A 14,555-nucleotide genomic window follows, 5' to 3' on the forward strand; every position below is an offset into this window, starting at 1 on the left:
GTTTAACTTCCAGCAATTGATAATCTGTGAGTATAAAATGAGAATCTTAAACAAGAAGTGGTGATGGTGTTATTTCAATTCATGTGCCCTATGCTGGCTTCATGCCACCGAAGACCCCCTTCCCCCCCAAAGTAGGCCTGGTGTAGATTACAGTAAGTAGGTTAGAAAATGACATGTGTCAAAGACAAGACAAGGAGTCACAAAAAAAAGGTTTAGGGATAGCCACCCATATATCATTCCTGCCTGCACATGGATTATTACCCACAGTGAAGTGTACAGGGTCGAGTGCAAGACAGAACTGATTGCATGTGGAAAAGATGGCGATTTTAAGGCAGACCAGAGGAAATGACGTAACTGGAGTTGAAACTGGAAGTGAGGTCATCAGGGCCAGGCAGAATGTCACGTAACTTGTCTGCAGAAAAGTGAGAGAAAGGGTTAATGCACATCGCTTCCCCCTGGTCTGGTATGGTGTTACTTTCATTCAAGCCCTTTATCTGCTTCCCATGCACGTGTGTGTGACAGCATGACACATGTTTATATGACAGGCAGGCATTTTCATGTTTATAAACTATTTCACAAATACGAATGATAAAATCAAGCAATGCATATCTCAACCCATCAATTCCATGATGAGGTCACTGGGAACAGACGCAGGATCAGAATCAGAATCTATTGGCCAAGTATGCAGACATACAAGGAATTTGACTCTGGTTTTGGTGACTCTCCAATTATATGTTACACAAGGAAAGTGGCAGGGCTTACCATTAACGTCACAATGTCAGTTATTAATTTACTAGACATTAAGCACGTTACAACAACGGGCGCTAGAACAGCAGTGCATAAACATTAGTAAGAACAGTCTATATTAAATGGCAAGGGACCTTGACCTCATTCTGTTTCTTGTCTCATCCTTTAATTTTCTGTCGCAGTAATATTGGTTTGTATTTCCGTAAAATGCCTGTAATTTTCTCTGACAGTAATACTGGCTTTGATATCCGTAATATGCGTTTAATTTTCTGTCACAACAGTGGACAATCAGCAGAGTCTCCCCAGCAACTGATGTAATGTGTGGCGTGCAGCTGATAATCGTGCCTGTGGCGTCTCCCCAGCAAGTACTGTGCAGTTTCCCAGCAAGTATTTTAATCTGTGCTGGCGTGCAGCTGATTATTGTATGTGTGGTGTCTCCACAGCAATGGATTTTATGTGCGTGGCTGCGACTACCCAATCGGATCTCTCCCCAGCAATGATGTCCTTTATTTGCTTATCATGCGCGGCCACGGCTAGGCCATTCACTGTGTGTCCAGCTTCCAGTGTGTGTGCGTCCACGGTGCCGTGCGTATGCGTGGGGCATGGTGCGATGCGTGGCGCGGCCCCGCTCATGAGCACTTCTCCAGAAGACACACACACACGGACACCCCTGACCCCTGGACACACACAGGGGTTTTATTAAAGAGGATAATCAACATACACACAACAGGTAATCACACAAAAAAAAGAAAAAACACAAGACCAAGAATGTAAATATATATATATATATATACAGTGTATATGCATACAAAGTGCAGAGTGCAGCTCAGTGCAAGAAATGCTGAAATAAACACTGAAAAGGACAAAAAGTATTAACAAATGTGAACCATATTGCAAGACCCTGGGAAGCCTGGTTTTGACTGATATGACACAATTTGTTTTGTAATGACAGCACTTTAATATGAGGAACGATTAGTAATTCACCCTAAATATTAAACGCTTACATACATTGAGTAATATGTTCCTTCAATCTCTCATTTATTGAAGAATTTTCAATGATCTACTAAACTCTATTCTTTTTAATAACATTATATGTGATACAGTATCTGCCAAATAAAACAGAGAGTACATGACATGTGTTTCGCCCTTATTGGGGCTTGTCAGGCATACGCACCTTTGTATCCCGTTACGGGGATCAAACCTCAGTGCCTGAGACAATGCCTCTGATGCTGCGCCATGGCGGCTGGTTTGCTTATTTGACTGGGTGAAGATTTTAGTATTACATTGTTAGGTCTGAGTTGCAATCTGATTATTTAGGTGGTTACCTACCAAGCAATGCTTGTGATTGGTTGGCCAGTCGGCAAACATCCGCCAACGTCCTCTCAGTTGCGAAAAGCAGCTCATAGATATGTGATACAGCAGTGGTCCTCAACTCCGGTCCTGGAGGGTCCCAGTGGCTGCAGGTTTTCATTTTAACCCTTTTCTTAATTAGTGGCCTGTTTTTCCTGCTATTTAGCTTCTTTTAATTTTCATTGACATGTTTTTTAAGATTTGTTCCCCTGAATTGCTTCATTTCCTTCCTTCAATGGCACCCAAACAGAAATGAAATGTGAAGTGAGTGAGCTGACAGAAGACCAACTAAGTCAGGGCCTCAAACTCCAACCAGTCGCTTAATTAGGCACAGAGTCTTGTTGTTAATTAAACCCCATTATAATTCCACGGTTTGTTGCTGCTCTCATTGTGCAATAGCATACATTTCTGAAATTGTTGATTTTTCTCTATTTTGGGGACCTGAGCAGATCAGCATTGCTGAGACCTTCATGTGTCTTTATTTTCCAATATTGTATGATGGTCACAGTTTGCTGGTTCTGTTTTGACTCATTTTGTATCTCATTATTATTTGGCTAATTAAGGAAAAAGAAACAATTAAGGGGTCTGAATCTTCAAAAGAAAGTCAATCAACATTAATTTAAAAGAAGTTAATTAGCAGCAAAAATACAAATTACTGTTATTAGTAATTATTAATTATTAATCACTGATTAAGAAAAGGGTTAGAATGAAAACCTGCAGCCACTGCGGCCCTCCAGGACCAGAGTTGGGGACCCCTGTGATACATCCATCCATCCATTATCCAACCTGCTATATCCTAACTACAGGGTCACGGGGGTCTGCTGGAGCCAATCCCAGCCAACACAGGGCACAAGGCAGGAAACAAACCCCGGGCAGGGCACCAGCCCACCGCAGGGCACACACACACCAAGCCAGGGCCGAATTTATATGAAAAGAGGCCCTAGGCTATTCCACTTATGACGCCCTTTCACCTTCCATTTTTAAGTTTGTAAATTACATGAGAGATAATAAAATACATCATTACTGTGATATATATCAATATGTTAAATGAAACGTGTTGTGATTGGTACTAACCTTTATAAAAAATGTGGCACAGATAATAAATAAAAAAAAGTCGAGAACACTTATTTGGACATTTATTCTCAGCACCATATATAGTACTTGTAACAATAACTAATCAAACATAACACACAACATTTACAAAGAAACAAAATTCAAATAATGAAAATCTTTGACTACGAAAATAAAATACGCAATAAAAATTATCATATTTTCTATCAAATTAAATAAAATATATTCAATACATTGAAGATTAAACCAAATTCAATTCAGATAAATTTATTTCATAATAATTCGCATTTAAAGTTTAAGTATGAATTATTATGAATTTTAAGTCTTAAACTAAACCAAAAATGGAACTTTATTCAAACAAAATCCAGATCACAAAAAAGAAAATATCAAATTGTATATCATATTAAATTTTATGTTAATAGTTATTTCATTTAAGAACTGATTCAATCCAAGTATACATTTAAAACGAAATAGTAGATTAGAAGAATTTCTTTCTAAACGTTTTCACACAGAATTCTTCTATAAGTTCATCAAAATCTATTATGAATATAGATATAAAATAGCAATTATGAATAATGAATTATATATATATATAATCATGAAAATATAAAATAAAGCACGTAATATACATTTTAAAATATACAAATTAAAACATATGTTAAGAACTTACCTAGAATTCCGCGAAATGAAGATATTGTCACAAAATATTTTTCAATAGTCTATAAACACTTCACTAAAGTATTGAACCTACTGAACTCAAAAGGCGAGAATCAAATGATCGTGTACGCAATCCTAAAATAAGAATCTTTTCTAATAACATTAACACATGTTTCATATTATCGAAGTAACACGAATATAACCGAACGTCGGGATAGCAATAGGTCTGTTCGTTTGTCTGTTCCAATCTACACCAATCTGCACTTTATTTATGCAAGAACAAACCAGAGCTTAGTAGCATAAGGCATGTCAATATTTGCCATAGCAATCAGTGAACGTATGAACTATACTTTGGTGCAATCTAGTATATACAAACGAACAGACCCAATGAGCCGAACGCGTTGATCTTAACCAATACATTTTTATGTTTGTTTATTAGTCATATGCGTAGAATTTCTCCTTATTTTCGGTTCAGTGTTTTAGTGTTCACTGTTTTTAGAATAGTGTAATTTTAATTTTGCTAACAATTTGAATGTAGGCCCCTCTTGATCTTGAGGCCCTAGGCTGAAGCACACACTAGGGACAATTTAGGATCGCCAATGCACCTAACCTGCATGTCTTTCGACTGTGGGAGGAAACCGGAGTACCTGGAGGAAACCCATGCAGACACGGGGAGAACATGCAAACTCCACGCAGGGAGGAACCCGGGTCTCCTAACTGCGAGGCAGCAGGGCTACCCACTGCGTCACCATGCCGCCCCCTGTGATACAGTATCTGCCAAATAATACAAAGAGTACAGAGAAGATTGTAGTGTTACATTCTTAGGTCGGAGTCACAATCTGATTACTTGAGTGGTTATACTGTATATTGTATACTTTCTTAATGTGCTGCATGGTGGCACAGTGATTAGCATGACCGTCTCACAGGTTCTGCATCAAGAGGGCCATAGTGGCTACAGAGTTTCATTCTACCCTTAACTAATGACCAGTTTTTTCTGCTAATAACTAACTTAAATAACTTAAATCAGGGCAGAGCAATGTCAGTACTGGAGGGTCACAGTAGCTGCTTCATGAGAGACCATTTATTAGTAATAAACCACTTATTGCTTAAGTGCCATTTTTGTGCTTTGTTTTAGTTTTCTCACTTGTTAAGATGTGGAACCCTGGCTCGACAGGAAATCTTCTGACTGTGATGTCTTGTAATTAAACACCCCTCTCTAATCTTTCACTTTACCTTTCAGCACTGCATCCACTGATCAGTAAATTATTTGCTGTATATACTTATTTTTTGTTAATATTTTATTGTTATTTTTGTCATTCATTCAGAGGAGAAGTGTCCAAGAACGAATTTCATTGTACTGATTAGTAGTGCAAGCTGTCCTCTGCAGTTCATTGCGCATAATTCGATAATTTGTTTATTTCGCAACTTTCCTCTTGCGCCTTTTTCTAGTTGGCGTCGGTGAGGGATGGTCGACAGTTAGTCCGATGATGTGATTGGACGGACAGGAGCACACAGGATCCAGCCTGGGCCACTCGCGTCGCGTCTCTCTCTCACTCTCACTGTACACCTTGTGGCTCAACAATGCAGCGCTGAAAGGAAGCGCGCGTCGGGGTTTGTGCCGTTAGTCCCAATGGTTGTCCATCCGTGTAGGTAATGTAAGATGCACCCGTAAAGTAACAATGGTAACAAAATATATGTTTTTTACGCAACTGGGACCGTATAGTCAGTCAGGGCCCCCAGGCTGCGACCTAGGTTAGCCTATTTGTTAATCCACCCCCGCTGGTACCCTCCATTGTTATTGTATGTTATATGTACAGTATGTTGAATGTTAATTTGCAAACAGAGGCAGCCTTTAGGGGTGTACGGGGCCTAGGGCTGACCAACCCCACGCGGGGCCGGTTACGTAAAACGCTGTTACCGGTATGTGTGGACTGTATGAACTTGCACGCGAATTTAATAAAAATAATGTTAACATACACCGGATTTTCTCATTACAGTATTCAGATAGATTTTTGCAAGATAACACGCGGACTTTATCAAAATATAACTGGAAAATATAACGACAAATCTGCTCGAACGGGACACGCGGACCTCAAAAGCGGGGCCTGGGGCGGTCGCCCCACCTGTTACCCACAAACGCTGGTCTTGTTTGCAAGTTTGGCATTTGCTATCTACATGCTAATGTTATAATCACTGTGTTAAAATGTCACTGCCTTCTAACTTATTTTAAAGGACACCAATGCACATCAACATTCCAGAGATATGTTTTAGGTGAACTGGCAACTCCAATTGCCCATATGAGTTTGCGTTAGTATGCCCACTGATGAAGTGGCACCCGACCCAGCCTTAATTTTCCTGTTTTTCACCTGATGACGATAGGGGAGGCTTCAGCCCCATGACCCTTAAAATTGAATAAAAGTAGATCTGAAAACTTAATGAACCAATATTTAAAATGTGTCGAAATATTATCACTTAATTTCGATCATTTCTGCATTTCCTTTATTTTAAACTACGGCTGAATTTGTGTTTTTGATCAAATACTTAACCCATTTGCTCACTAAGGTGCCTTTGTAATCGTGCATTCTCTGAATGACACTATATTAAATTGTGACTGTGCTTCTGGTTACACTTTAAGCAGGCATAGCCAAACTGTAGCTACACTACTGCCATCAGACAAAACGCTGAAGAAAATGTGATCGATAAGAATTACAAATATGTTGAATTGTACCTTTTAAATAAATATAATAAATTTAGAAATAATTCCATTCACGTACAGTACTGACCTCGTTATAAATAAAATTAACTAACATGAGCTAATCGAACATGAACGTGACGCAGTCAACGGCGGCGCCTCAACTCCACCCCTCACTCTCTTTTGCGCATGCACCAAACGCCACATGCCGTCACAGGTCGCGCATGCTCAAAGATAACGCGGTGCAAGTCTATATAAGAGCGAAAACCGGCGCCGTCCCCTTCCACCTTCAGCCATTTTAAGCATGTTAGGAGCTGTAGGACGCTGCTGCACCGGGGCGTTGCAGGCCCTTAGGCCTGGGGTTAATCCCCTGAAAGTCATCCAGGGATCGCCGGCTGCTTTGTATTCACGTAAGACACGAATATTGTATATTGACTTTAATTGCTAAAGCAGTTAACGTGTAGTGCTTTAGATCGGCTTCCTCTTAATGGCAGCACCGCGCATTTCTATGACCGGGCCTCAAGTTTCTCTATATTTTGACCTGTTTTGATTGATTTCTTGTAATAGGTACATGAAATTGTTAAAGTGAAAGCCTTTGTCATCTATCCTATGTTGTATCCGCCTTTTAAATGGGACGTTTGGTGTGAATCTCGGAGTGACCTTTATTTGACATGCGTCTAGTATGGGATAATTGCAGCCTGACTTGTAGGCCTGCACAAAAACTTTTATTGCAAAGTGATTTAACGACTTGATAAACGAAATTACCGGTCAATTAATGATATTAAGTATTTTATTGGAGGCGTAATTCCTGAACCCAAGATGCATATAGACGTTGTGTTCGATTTGTCCTTCGCACCTTGACATCCTTGAAGTTGAATGGCCATTTCCCTCGCTTGCTTCAAGGAAGAAGCTTTTAACTTTGCACATGAAGGATCTTTATTAAAGTGCTCGAGCTGCTGCGAAAGTGACAGTCAAGGCGTTTGTATACTGCGTGCTTATTTCGTTCCAACTTCACTTGGGTTTGCTTTTTTATTTTTTGCACATTCACGTAGCTGACACTATAAAGTCTGGTCCTAATATAAAAGGTGCTACCGTTCAGTCTTTTGTTACACTTGATTTGTAGCTATTACATGAATATATATAATTTAGCGAAACATTTACAGCCACGATCAGAGCAAGTCAGATTTTGAATATAGGCCTAATAGTTAATTTAATTGTGTAAGTTAACTTAATTGTGTAAGTCCTCCCTGAACACATTATCTGTGTTAATTTTTATTGCTGAAGTCTGTACCGTGCCAGGCTCTTTGCTCAGCTGTGACAAGTTAGATCTGGCTCCAGACATTGTGGTGTCAAGGGCAACTTCCCATTTGACTTGTTGGAGAACACGTCTTCGATGCCAGCTATTTCTGCCTGTAAATATAAAGTAGTTTTGTGGTTCCTAACAGTGATTGAATGTAAGGATGCATGTAATATTAGGGAAGTTGCAACTGCCAAGTGGCCATTTATTCTTTATATACTTTGCACTTGTAGTATATGTATGGACAAGGCATGTGTAAGGAAACATTCTCCTAAACAGCCATACTCCAACATCGGATTCAAAAAACTGCCATCAAGATTATAGGTGAATTAGGCTCCAGTTTGAATAATAGGGCGTATTGCAAGGAGAATTTAACTTGAGGTCATTCAAACGCATTTCTATGCAAGTGTGACTTTGCTTAAGAATTAAATGCTTTTACTTTAAACTAAGACGTGGTTTGTACATTATGTAGCTATCTGCAGTCCTATTGTACATAAGGAATAAGCATAGGTAAACCTATTTATTTTAACACTAGGCCTTAACGTTTTTGTGTCCTGTCAGGCATTGTACTTTTGAAGCTAACCAACATTTAACAATACAAATAATGTGTCACACATTTAAGTACTTCAAAATGATTGAAGGCCTGCTGATTGGCAGTATTTGTACACAGTTGCACTGAAAGCCTCTTGGATATCACATTAGCTTTTAAAAAGATACTATATACAGAGCCACCTGTGAGATCCTGTGCTCCTTTTCAAACACTCAGGTCTGCTAAAGTAAGGTGTCTGATGCCACCCCATTGTGGCATGAAATCTCAGTTCTGACCCTTCATGCTGTCCACCTACATTTGAAATTCTGACTCCCCCAGTGTGTTAAGAAGCATTTGGATATTCTCTTGTTTGGTGAATTTCTGTCAAACTGATATTAGCTGCTAGGTTTTGTAACACAGCACGTGTAGCTGTTCTGAGCTCTTCACTTGTGGTGGTTCATTTTCTAATGACCCTGTAACACTAATTTCCCACAAAAACAGTCGTCCCAGACCAATGTTTACTTGATTACACTGACCTGTATTGTAAGTCACTTTGGGTAAATGCATCAGCTAAGCAAGTAAACATGCTAAAAAACCTAATTCAAAACATGATGCACCTCATGTGCAGATTGTAACATGCTGAAAGAATTCAAGGCGGTGTGGTGGCACTGAGGCTAGGGATCTGCACTGGCAATCGGAAGGTTGCCTATGTGAATCCCGTAAATGCCAATAGGGACTCTGCTCTGTTGGGCCCTTAAGCAACGCCCTTAACCTGCAATTGCTGAGCGCTTTGAGTAGTGAGAAAAGTGCTATATAAATGCAAAGAATTATTAAGACCGTTTAAAGTGACCCCTTATATAAATGCTTGGATGTTAAATGTACTGTCGGCTTGGAAAACTGCAGGGAAATGTCAAAACAAATTCTGCCTCTTCAGACTAATTATGACATAGTATGGATAAATTGTTTTTTTTTCTTAACTGAATTAACCACCTTTTTGTAAAGCTCTTTCTTGCATTGCATTTTTCTTATTTGCAAATGTTAAATTGTTGACTCTTGCAGGTAGAAACTATGCAGCACAGACTGCACCCTCTGCAAAACCCGGAGTTGCAACTGGACGTATTGTGGCAGTCATTGGTGCTGTTGTGGATGTCCAGTTCGATGAAGGTCTGCCTCCAATCCTCAATGCATTGGAAGTATCAGGACGTGACACTAGGCTCGTGTTGGAGGTGGCCCAGCATCTCGGTAAATTCCTCTTTTGTTGTGAATAGTTTTGTTGAATTGTTTATTATGATTCTTGTACCCATAGCTGTAGTGTGTGTGTGTGTGTGTGTGTGTGTGGGTAGAGTGGTGGCTCTGAGGCTAGGGATCTGCACTGGCAATCGGAAGGTTGCTGGTTCGAATCCCGTAAATGCCAAAAGGGACTCTGCTCTGTTGGGCCCTTCAGCAAGGCCCTTAACTTGCAAATGCTGAGCGCTATATAAATGCAAAGAATTATTATTATTAAAATTAATATCATTAATATATATCCTTAAAATATATATATATATATATATTAATGTATATAAATGTACAAAATTTTTTTTTTAAGTTAATGCCTTGGGGTGTGAGAATTCTTTTACAATTCGATATAGCCCTAAATTATTTTCAGTATTACATAGCAGGCTTCCATAGTTAGTGTCTTAATTTTAAAAACTTGTAAGTGAGGTTGTATACTCTTAATTTATCCATCACATACAAATATGTTAACTGTGAGGAATTGTGGAAGCTTAAGTGAAAAAATGTTTTAAATCTGTCTACTATTCTTTTGGGGATGTCACTAACAATTTAATAGGTGCTTTTAAAAGAATTTTAAAATTTCTGTTTGTACTAGTATTAAGAACTAGTTAATTTCCCTTTTAACAGTTTACCACCCTAATGTAAACCCCTCTGTCTTTTAGGGGAGAATACTGTCCGAACAATTGCCATGGATGGAACAGAGGGTTTGGTGCGTGGTCAGAAAGTTCTTGACACTGGAGCTCCAATTCGAATTCCAGTTGGTCCTGAAACATTGGGAAGAATTATGAATGTGATTGGCGAGCCTATTGATGAAAGGGGACCAATTACCACCAAGCAGTAAGTGTTAACTATATGTGTATGTTTAAGATACAATCAAATTAGGCAGACAGTTTAGTATAGGGGTAGAGTATTGCCTTAAGCTATTCTTTAGGATTAATGTTGCATTTTTAGTTTTTTGTAAATGTGGACTCCACTGTGTTTATAAGTAGCACATTATTAAAAATATCCTTTTTTCCCCCCCCAAGGACGGCTGCCATTCATGCAGAAGCTCCAGAATTTGTGGACATGAGTGTTGAGCAAGAAATCCTTGTGACTGGTATCAAGGTGGTAGACCTTCTAGCTCCCTATGCCAAGGGTGGGAAAATTGGTGAGTATCAAATTTTAGAGTTAAGGTTCACCTCATTTTTGCTTTTAAAAAGTCCAAAAGCCTGTTAAGTCAAGCTGCTAATTTTTTCTCAGAGCATAATAAATGCATTACTTTAATATCTGTTCTAAAAAGTTTAAAGTGACTTGTTATGTTTTCTATTGAGCAAGTTCAATTTTTTACTTTTATCTCCCTATTAAGGCCTGTTTGGAGGTGCAGGTGTAGGCAAAACTGTACTTATCATGGAGCTGATCAACAATGTGGCTAAAGCCCATGGTGGATATTCAGTTTTTGCCGGGGTGGGAGAGCGCACCCGTGAAGGCAATGACTTGTACCATGAGATGATCGAGTCTGGTGTAATCAACCTGAAGGACACCACATCTAAGGTAAAGTATCAGGCTGTCATCAATGTTGGATTACATTGTAAGCCACTCAAATTTAGATTGTTCCTTTTTTTGTGTAACATCAGCCTGAACCTTTTTTTAAAATATAAATTAGAGTTAACAATACTAGTGAAACTGATTTCTTAACCCCCGTTTATAAACATGTACATTTAGAACCATGCAGCACTGATGGTTTTTAACTGGTGGCATACTTCAACAGGTAGCACTTGTATACGGACAAATGAATGAGCCCCCTGGTGCTCGTGCTAGAGTTGCCCTGACTGGTCTAACTGTTGCTGAATATTTCCGTGATCAAGAAGGACAAGATGTGCTGCTTTTCATTGACAACATTTTCAGATTTACTCAGGCTGGATCAGAGGTAAATCTCTTGCCCTTTGATGTTTTATGTCACTGAGAGGCTGTGTTTCGTAGTGTGTATATAAATACCATTGTGTTGTAGGTATCTGCCTTGTTGGGTCGTATTCCTTCGGCTGTAGGTTACCAGCCAACCCTGGCCACTGACATGGGTACTATGCAGGAAAGAATTACGACAACCAAGAAAGGCTCCATTACATCAGTACAGGTAAGTTTGGGTTCCCATTTGTATTAAATCTTGAGCTCATATTTGTGCCGATTGTGAATGTGGTCCACGTTTTTATTTTTTAGGCCATTTATGTGCCTGCTGATGACTTGACTGATCCTGCTCCAGCCACCACCTTCGCTCACTTGGATGCCACAACTGTACTCTCTCGTGCAATTGCTGAGCTGGGCATTTACCCTGCTGTTGACCCTCTGGATTCTACGTCGCGTATCATGGACCCCAACATTGTAGGTCAAGAGCACTATGATGTAGCTCGTGGAGTACAGAAAATCCTTCAGGTAACTGCTGTTGAAGTTTTCAAATTTAAGATCCTTCACATCCTTTTGAGTAGTTTCATCTCATGCTTGAAATGTTTACTGTTTTTGTTATAATTGTACATGTTAAATATTGTGCAGTCCATAAGACTTTGTACTGGTTGGCTGTAGTTTAACTCTGTACATATAATGCCATAATATCCTTATTTTGTTCCAATGAAAGCACAGCTTTTTTTATTGGTGAAATTTTCAAAAATTTTCTTAGGACTACAAATCCCTGCAAGATATCATTGCTATTTTGGGTATGGATGAATTGTCAGAGGAAGACAAGCTGACTGTGGCCAGGGCTCGCAAGATTCAGCGCTTCCTGTCTCAGCCCTTCCAGGTGGCAGAAGTATTTACTGGTCATCTTGGAAAACTGGTCCCCCTTAAAGAGACAATCAGTGGATTCCAGAGCATTCTTCGTGGTAAGTGTGTACTTGTACATTTATTTGATTTTTGCAGTACTTGAAGCTAAGATGCTTAAGACTGTTTCAAGTAGTGCGTGGTTGCAACGGTTGGTCTCTTGATGTTTAGTACTGCTTTGCCATTGATCTTTCAGATGGCTTCTAATTTTTTAGAGCTGTAGACCTTAGTGTTGAGGATTAGAAGGGTTTTAAATTCTGCATATCCATATCAATTTATAAAATACGAGGGACGTTCAGAGTTTCCGCACTTTAACTCTATTAAGAATTTCAAAAACAAATGGCATCACTTTTCTACATAGTCATCTTTGTTTGCGATGCAATTTTCTCTACTCCTCCTGACTTTACCGTTTCCAATGAAAATATAAAAGTGTGGAAACTTTTTGAACGTCCCTTGTATTTTAAGGTCCTGTTTAGTCTATAGTGTCTATTTTAAGGGTCATAAATGCATTAATAGAAAGAAGAGTAACATTTAAAATACTGAAATTAGTGAGTACTTTGATCTGAATTTGTCTGTTTTCGTCTTTTTTTTCAACTTTACTTTCATGATTGATTCTAGGTGAGCATGACAGTCTGCCCGAACAAGCCTTTTACATGGTTGGCCCAATTGCAGAGGTGGTCCAGAAGGCAGAAAAATTGGCTGAAGAACATGCATAATCAAAATATTGACTGAAACATTCAAGGGAGCACTTGGCTTTATGACGGGGTGTAAAATTCAAAACTGGTCAACTGTCTTGTCATCTGAGGTTTTGTTCTATTTAATGTTTTCATTTAAATCTGGAGTTGGAAATAAAATCAATTATGACAACAGTTAATGCTTTTTTCCCTAAGGATTAATCAAGTTTATGGAGTTTGGGGTTGGAGGGGGGCACTCTGGTCCAAACCATGCTATGTAGACTGTGGAAAAAATGCTTGTGTTCTGGGATTGATGTCAACATATAGTAACATCTTAGAGAATTAAGCTTGGTTCTTCCTACCCAGTCACACTTTTTTGATATACTATTTATTCCCAGTGTGAAGTTTAATGTCTTATTTTTGGGAAGAAAATAAATCTAAATTCTTAGGGTATTTAAGCCAACGCTTGTAGTAAATGACATCAAACAGCCACCAACTAGTTTTCTCCAGCTTGCAAATCTGTCAATACACAATGCCAGTTTGCTTAATGGCATGTTAAGTTTTTAGGGTATTGTTGGATTTTCTGTTTTCAGTAAGAACTAGAGAACAAAAGATCATCAGATAAAAGCATTATGTATTCCTTTATTTGATTTTGTAAGTGAATTTCGCAAAAAAAATTTTACCATGATTTTTCCTGGCCACAAATTAGTCTCGACTTATTAATGGACAGTTGCTTTTTTCGTGAAAGAGAGTGTCAGGAGTGATTTGTAACAGACTGGTACCAGCAAGAGTGGAAGGGAAGGTCTACAGGATGTTAGTAAGACCAGCTATGTTTTATATGGGCTGGAGACGGTGGCACTGAGACAGAGTTGGAGGTTTGTACTGGGTATGACGAGAATGGACCGGATTAGAAATGAGTACATTAGAGGGTTGGTTTGCAGACAAAATCAGAGAGGCAAGATTGTGTTGGTTTGGACATGTGCAGAGGAGAGAGTATATTAGGAGAAAGATGTGAGCTGCCAGGGAAGAAGAAAAGAGGAAGGCCTAAGAGAAGGTGTATGGATGTGGCGAGCAAGGACATGCAGGTGGTTGGTGTGACAGAGAAACATGTAGAGGACAGGAAGACATAGAACAAGATGATCTGCTGTGGTGACCATAATGGGAGCAGCTGAAAAAAAAGATGATGATCAAGGTCGTTGCAGCTTCAACCGTGCAGTTTTGGCTGCCATGCTACTGATTTAAGCTTGGGATGACTAAATTCCTGCAAAAGAGGAGGAAAGTGCAGGATATTTCACAAATTTTAAGTGTGCTATCTAATACGGAACATGAGGTTTCTCTGGTACTTGTTACTTTATCATATGTCGCAGTTTTGCATTCAGTTCCTTTTCCTTCATGAGAAGATCACTGCTGTGTTTCTTGTAAGCTTCATATTCCTGCAAGGAAAGAAAGTTAAAAAGTAAATGGCTTTTTTATGAG

General features: G+C 39.1%; 2 protein-coding genes across 2 annotated transcripts in view; one reads left to right on the top strand and one right to left on the bottom strand.

The window, feature by feature from the left end:
• Positions 1-6,760: 6,760 nt before the first annotated feature.
• atp5f1b (ATP synthase F1 subunit beta) lies at positions 6,761-13,274 on the top strand. Its single transcript, XM_028791567.2, has 10 exons — positions 6,761-6,927; positions 9,403-9,585; positions 10,281-10,455; positions 10,644-10,765; positions 10,964-11,148; positions 11,366-11,524; positions 11,606-11,728; positions 11,812-12,024; positions 12,266-12,467; positions 13,024-13,274. Exons 1-10 carry the CDS (start codon positions 6,822-6,824, stop codon positions 13,119-13,121), a joined length of 1,566 nt encoding a protein of 521 aa, XP_028647400.1. The 5' UTR covers positions 6,761-6,821; the 3' UTR covers positions 13,122-13,274.
• A 1,006-nt stretch (positions 13,275-14,280) lies between these two features.
• Positions 14,281-14,555, bottom strand: part of zgc:172182 (coiled-coil domain-containing protein 89) — a 50,384-nt gene continuing 50,109 nt past the window's right edge. The window contains exon 9 of the mRNA XM_028791568.2: positions 14,281-14,512. Coding sequence (XP_028647401.2) covers positions 14,426-14,512 — 87 coding nt within the window. The 3' untranslated portion in view covers positions 14,281-14,425. The remainder of the gene's footprint in view (positions 14,513-14,555) is intronic.

This window comes from Erpetoichthys calabaricus, chromosome 8 (genome assembly GCF_900747795.2).
Source record: "Erpetoichthys calabaricus chromosome 8, fErpCal1.3, whole genome shotgun sequence".
NCBI classification, from domain to species: Eukaryota; Metazoa; Chordata; class Cladistia; order Polypteriformes; family Polypteridae; genus Erpetoichthys; species Erpetoichthys calabaricus.

Excerpts from the sequence above, each read along its gene's own strand:
- atp5f1b (XM_028791567.2), top strand. The coding sequence starts at position 6,822 with ATGTTAGGAGCTGTAGGACGCTGCTGCACCGGGGCGTTGCAGGCCCTT. Across the intron at positions 6,928-9,402 it reads GCCGGCTGCTTTGTATTCAC|GTAGAAACTATGCAGCACAG; the intron begins GTAAGACACGAA and ends TGACTCTTGCAG. Across the intron at positions 11,729-11,811 it reads GCTCCATTACATCAGTACAG|GCCATTTATGTGCCTGCTGA; the intron begins GTAAGTTTGGGT and ends TTTATTTTTTAG.